The sequence below is a fragment of the Sminthopsis crassicaudata genome, chromosome 2, assembly GCF_048593235.1.
Source record: "Sminthopsis crassicaudata isolate SCR6 chromosome 2, ASM4859323v1, whole genome shotgun sequence".
Lineage (NCBI taxonomy): Eukaryota > Metazoa > Chordata > Mammalia > Dasyuromorphia > Dasyuridae > Sminthopsis > Sminthopsis crassicaudata.
In genome coordinates this window covers 388927607-388934159 of record NC_133618.1, presented here as the reverse complement: position 1 = coordinate 388934159, position 6553 = coordinate 388927607, and the positions used below count along the sequence as shown (strand labels likewise).

General features: G+C 44.0%; 1 protein-coding gene across 3 annotated transcripts; it reads left to right on the top strand.

The window, feature by feature from the left end:
• On the top strand, window positions 1-6553 carry SRA1 (steroid receptor RNA activator 1). 3 transcript variants are annotated; one of them, XM_074291578.1, is made up of 6 exons: window positions 1-656; window positions 1228-1353; window positions 1883-2085; window positions 3028-3136; window positions 3518-3588; window positions 5952-6553. In XM_074291578.1, the coding sequence occupies exons 1-6, from the start codon at window positions 551-553 to the stop codon at window positions 5970-5972; spliced, it is 636 nt and encodes a 211-aa protein (XP_074147679.1). In that variant the 5' UTR covers window positions 1-550; the 3' UTR covers window positions 5973-6553. The 3 variants fall into 3 exon arrangements, with proteins under 3 accessions (XP_074147679.1, XP_074147680.1, XP_074147678.1); XM_074291579.1 differs by having other exon boundaries at window positions 5940-6553; XM_074291577.1 differs by lacking the exon at window positions 5952-6553 and having other exon boundaries at window positions 3518-4014.

Sequence of the window (6553 nt, the reverse complement as noted above, 5' to 3'; positions counted from 1 at the left end):
ACGTGACACCCCCTCCCAACCTTTCCCAGGCTTCACGCTTTACGCCTCCCCCAACACTTGGATCCAGTAGCTCAGCCAGGTAGGGGACGTTTTCTCTGGCTGAGCCCCGCGCCTGGAACTTCCCGCTGCTTTCTTCAAGTCCCATCTAAACTCCCATCTACTGCAGGAAGCCTCTCGCGACTCCTCAATCCCAGGGTCTCCTCTGTGGGTTACTGACAATTTTTTTCTCCACCTTGTTTTGTTTGGCTTGCTCTTCATCTCCCGAGACTGAGGACCCGAGGTCAGAGACTGCCCCGCCTCTTTTTAATGTATGTCCCCGCGCTTGGCACTTCCTAATGCTTACTGACTGACTTATAAACTCAACTGGCTCCGAAAGGAGCAGCCGAACCGAGGAGACGGCGCTCCCGCCATCCCTCTTTAAAATTTCTGCCCCCGCTCGCCAACCATTAATCCAAATTCCAGGAGAGACTCTGAACGTAGCCGCCTCTCCGCCAGCCCCCGTACGAGCGGACGGGTGGAACTTGCGGAGCGCAAGTTTGGAGACAGCCCAATGAGAAGCAGAGCAGCACGGCGTGGCCCGCCTCCGGAAGTGACGCCACCACTGCCTCGTTGGCCGTGCGGAAGTGAGGCCATGGCGGAGCTGTACGTGAAGCCGGGTGAGCTGGGCTCTGAGCCTTAGCCTCTCTTAGCGCCAGGGTTGGAGGACTGAGGCGAGGGCAGGCCGGGTGTGAGGTGGGGAGGAATGGGGTTGACAAGACTTGGGGGCAGGAGATCACGTGGTGGTTCGGGACGCTGAGGTGCAGGGTACGTCTGCTGTCCGTCCCATCTTTCCCCTTCTAGCTTTCTCACCCGACCTCCCCTCTCCCTCTGCCCTCCAGTTCCTTTCTCCTCTTCAACCCTTCCTCTTTCCCTTTCTCCACACTCCCCTCTCCTCCCCTTCTATCTTTCGTCCCCACCTCCTTCCCCCCTCCCTTCCCTCTTCATTTTCCTCCTACTCCCCCCCCCAACCTTTTTCCTTCTGTTGCTTCTTTTCCTTTTCTTCCTCTCTTCTTTCTCCCTTTCTTTCCTTTTTCTACCTTTTCTCTTATCATCATGTCATTTGTTTTTGTCTTCAATGCTTTCACATTTCTTTTTGCTAATTTTTTCTTCCCGTCTCCTCCCCTCCCCGCTTTTAATTCTTGCTTTTTCTCCATCTTTCCCTTTTTCCACTTTTGCCTTCCATTCCAGGGAACAAGGACAGAGGCTGGAATGACCCCCCACAATTCTCGTACGGGCTGCAGACCCAAGGGAGCGGTCATAAGAGGACACCACTTACTAAGCGGGTTGCAGCTCCCCAGGACGGTTCTCCAAAAGGTGAGCACTTGTGAGTCCGGGTCAAACGTCCATTGTGATCAGGGGAGAATGGCCCGAGTTTCTTTTATCCAGGAGGTTGTGGCCTCTTTGATTCTTTTTCCTTTTCCGCCGAAGACACCCCTTTGTGTTGCCATTTGGGATAGTTCTTGTTAAAAAGTTATAATGATTTAGGTTCAGGTTTGTTCTCTTTGGGCATTGATACCAATTTCCTAAACCTAAAATAGTTTCTGGTTTAATGAGTAGTTCTTGTTCTTACGGGGTTTTAAACTGAGAAATGGACAGGGTTCCAGCTTTAGCTCCTGAATGAAATATTTTCCTGTTCCTTCCTTCTCTATTCCTCCCCTTCCAGCTGTCTAGACTTGGGCCATTGACTAGGAAAAGTTGAGGGATATTTATTGGTTCTCATTAATATTCACTGGCTTATAGGAAAGGACTTAGTGGGGGCAGAGAGAGAATGACACTGGTTTCTTACCAGTCAGGGCCGCAATGCTCAGTAGTGTTATCAGCACATTGACTTACCTTTTCTCAGTGCCTACCTCAGAACCTTTTACTGGGGCTCCTCCAGTGGGACCTCCACCTCTCCTGACAAAGACTCCAGGGCCTCCTCTTGGGGGAAACTCTTCTCCCTCGAGGTTGGAACCTGCCAGCTCTTCAGTCACGTGTGAAACCACACTAGAAGATGTGCTGGGACCCTTGGAACAGGCTTTGGAGGATTGCCGGGCTCATACACAGGTAAGGCCCTGGGGAGCCCAGGTTTCAGGATGGAAGTTAAGCTAGGGGAATAACTAAGATTACAAGCCACTCTCTTGAGGACATGGCTGTATCACATCTGTGTATCTCTACTGCCTTTTACTTAACTTGAATCTCCCTCTCCCCATTCCTAAAAGGTAGTAATGAAATTCTCTTTACTTTCTATAAAGAAGGAATTAGATTGGGTAGGTGCCAAGTTAAACCTGGGCAGCATAGTATAAGTCAAGGCTTCTTAAACTTTTTTCCACTAGTGACTGCCTATCGCTTTTTACCTGAGAAATTTGTATGTGATCCCGGGCATATGGGTATATTTATAAAAAGTATAAATCAAACATTTACTGATAATAATTTCACAACTCCTACCTTAAGTTACAAGACTCCATATGGGGGTTGGGAACCACAAGTTTAAGAAAATTGGAAGTAAAATGAGGTAAGAATTCTTTTGTAAAAAGAATACTAGATTAGGAATAATAAGTATTTGTGTTCAAAATCCCACTTCATTGTGACTTTGGATAAATCACAATACCTCTTTCTGAGACTGATTTCATCAACAAGATATGCTAGACGTGGTACTAGATAACTACTAAGGTCCCTTTCAACCCTAAATTATATTGTTCTCTTGTTCCTTCTATCCCCATTCAGCTATTGGAATTGTACTTGATTATGTGCTCTTTAAGGTGAAACATTTCACACATTGCCTTGGCTTTGTCTTAAGAGAGAAACCCTTCTGTTCTGTCCAAGGTGCCTTACAATAATTTTCTGGAGGAATTGAATTCAGAGGGAAGAAAGGCATTTATTTGTAGGATGGTATAGAGTGGTAGGAATTAAAAAAAAAAAAAAAAAAGACCAGAATGGGAGTGTTGTGAAGGGAAAATGAAAAGGCAGATTAGAGCTTTGACTTGGAAAGAGTGTCTGTGTGCTCAGAAACAGATCTTTGATGACATCAGCCGGCGCTTAGCCTTGCTTCAGGGACATTGGAAGAGTGAGAAGCTGTCAGTTCCTGTGAGGAAGAGGATGGCACTACTGGTGCAAGGTGAGCCATATTGAGGGACCCCAAAATGCCCTTGAATTCTGCCATTAGGTCTCTTTGGCCAAAAGAGCTTTGGTTTGAGCCAGCGCAGGGCTGGAATAATCTACTAGAGAGACAGCAGGATATAGTAGAAATAAATTGAATCAGTATTGTGCTTAATCAAGACACTTGCTAGCTCAAACCTAGACAGACTATAGGAAGTTCTCTTACCTCTCTGAATAGATTTCCTTATCTAAAAAATACTTCCAATTCTTAGGATTGTGGCGAAGAAAACATTTTGTAAACCTTAAAGCTCTATAGAAATGTGACTATTAAATATTCAGAGGAACAGTCTTTGTGTGGAAGGGAAGCACTGTATTATGCTCAGGGTCTGTCTTCTCCTAGAGCTCAGGAACCACAACTGGGATGGAGCTGATGACATACATCGATCTCTGATGGTGGATCATGTGACTGAGGTCAGTCAATGGATGGTGGGTGTGAAAAGGTTAATTGCAGAAAGGAGGAGCCTGCCTTCAGGGGAAGCTGATAAGGAGAAGCCTACTTCTACAGAGGAGAATGAGGTCGTCTCTGGCCTCTCTGCAACTCTGTGATCCACTATTTTCTCTCTCCCTCCGCCCCCCCCCCCATCAGTTCCTATATTCCCCACTGTCCTAGACCTTGAACTATCTTTGAATGGGACCTGGTAGAGTTTAGGCTCCAGGGACCTATATATGCTTGATACCAGCAGGAGATAAGGAGTTGGAAAAAGGGAAAGGAAGTTTTAGCAGAGAAGCTGCTCCAACTCCAACTAGGACTTTGGCCTGACTCGGGAGGGACGACTGTTGGCAGTTCATTGATTGCTTCTGACATATGCAATTAAATAAAAATTTCTTGTACGGTGGTATTTTTTGGTGGGGCATTGGGGATTTTTATTTTCCAAATCATTTGTCTTTGAGCCATCTAGAAATATAGGTCTCACACATAAAGGTTCTTAGCTTTTTAAAAATCTTAACTCTAGTTCTTTTTCTTACTTAATTGATGTAGATTAGCCTGCTCTATAAACATTCATAGCTGAGTCTAGTAGTCATGTTATTTAGTTTGGTTGCAAAGTGAGAAAAAATAGAAATTTGGAAATAAGTGATTACCTTGTCCCTTTCCTAGGACTGGGCATAGAGAAAATGAAGGTAGTTGGAAGAGAAGTGTTAACACCCTTATCTCTCACCAGAGTCATTAGAGCTGACTTTATTTAAAATGGGCAGTTTATCACCAGGGCTGCTTCTGGAGCCAGGAGGATAAGGAAGTCAGGAAGCTTTATCACTACAGGATTCTTCTAGGTTCTAGCATTCTCAGGCACTGACTGTGGACTTCACTGCTCCATTTGCTCCAGATGGCCAAAAGGAGAAACAAAAGGAAGACCTAAAATGGTTCTGTCTCACCAAAACAGCTGAAGTCATGGTGGACCAGGTATTAAAGAGAAATCAGAGCAGTTGGGGAGTACGAGGTGTTCAGAATAGAAAAGAGATGAATGAATCTTGGTAATCAAATGGCAGGTGATGGAAAGGAATCCAGAAAAAAATCTTCCTGATTGCTAAAAAAATACTTAATTTATTTTTAGAAATTTCAAGTTTGACTCTCCAGCTCAGCTCTTTATTTTATGTAACCTTGGATGTGAAAAATTTTCTCTATATAGGTTTCTGTAAGATTCCTTCCATTACTAACATTCTGTGATAATGACCCCAAAAGGAGGAGAACCCCAAATGACCTTTGCCTAAGGGAAGATGTCCCACATTGAAAGAGCAGATAGGGATAGTAGAGGCCCAGATAGGGAAGGCTATTTATTTCCTGGAACAGAACAACCCTTGGCAGGTTCCAAGCCCTTGCCCTGTACACTTCTGCTGGCCCTTGCTCCCTACCTTTGGCTGCATTTGATTGTAGCTGGAATGGGGCCCAATCTTAGAAGCAGAGTTCTGTGGGACAAGAATTACTCATTCTGACTTCAGGATGACCAGAGGTAGTACAGCGATGCCTTTTTCCCTCAGAAGAAAGCAATGCAATAAGGTGAAGAAAACAAATGTGACCATTTCATTGTATTAAGCAGTTTGCAGCATCCAGTCCTACAATTTGCCCAAATGCAGAAGAAGAGAAAGAAGTAAATATTAAAGGTTCAGCAAGGAACTTCCAAATTCACATAGCCTCCATTCCTAGAATTAGCACCTTCTACCTATACCCCATATCCGAACCTGCCCCTGCCCCCCCCCCCCAACCTTGGTCTCAATCACTTTGGAGGACTGAAGGAGCCACCAAAAATAAACCCTTTCTCATGGCTGGGGAAGTTGAGACCCTGCTTCTTTTGGTAAAAGTCATATCCCAGTAGCACACAGGGACTAGAACAGAATTCTTGTGTTTAACAAGGTCAAATATTTCAGGTCAGATGTCAATTTCAAATTGTGCCTCCTCTGGAGGACCCTGGTAGTTAGATTGCCTTGATTTCCTACTATGACATTAAGCCTTCTTGCCCCTGCCCTGCTTCCCTCAAAACTCCTTTTCAGTTAGAAGATGCTCTGTAGTTAAGGTCAAGACTAGACCTGACCTCACTTAGAACTAGCCTCTTTACTACCTGAGTTCTTGGAAAGGAGGATAGTTTTCTGCACTTCTTTTTTTTGTAAGTCAGGGCAGCTTTTACTATTAAAATTCTTTAATGTCTATGCTCAAAAAGCTGTCAAACTGTGCATACCCTTTGACCCAGAAGTGTTACTACTGGGCTTATATCCCAAAGAGATTTTAAAGAAGGGAAAGGGACCTGTATGTGCAATAATGTTTGTGGCAGCTCTCTTTGTAGTGGCCAGAAACTGGAAACTAAGTGGATGCCCATCAATTGGAGAATGGCTGAATAAATTGTGGTATATGAATATTGTGGAATGTTATTCTTCTGTAAGAAGGATGATTTCAGAAAGGCCTGGAGAGACTGACGTGAACTGATGCTGAATGAAATGAGCAGGACCAGGAAATTGTTGTATACTTCAACAATAATACTGCGTGATGATCGATTCTGATGGACATGGCCCTCTTCAACAATGAGATGAACCAAATCACTTCCAATAGGGCAGTAATGAACTGAACCAGCTACACCCAGCGAAAGAACTCTGGGAGATGACTATGAACTACTACATAGAATTCCCAACTCTCTTATTTTTGTCCGCCTGCATTTTGGATTTCCTTCACAGGCTAATTGTACAGCAAAACAACTGTTTGGACATAAATACATATATTGTATTTAATTTATACTTTAACATATTTAACATGTATTGGTCAACCTGCCAACTGTGGGGGAGAGGGGAAGGAGGGGGAAAATTAGAACAAAAAGTTTGGCAATTGTCAATGTTGTAAAATTACCCATACATATATCTGGTAAATAAAATTTTTTTAAAAATTAAAAAAAAA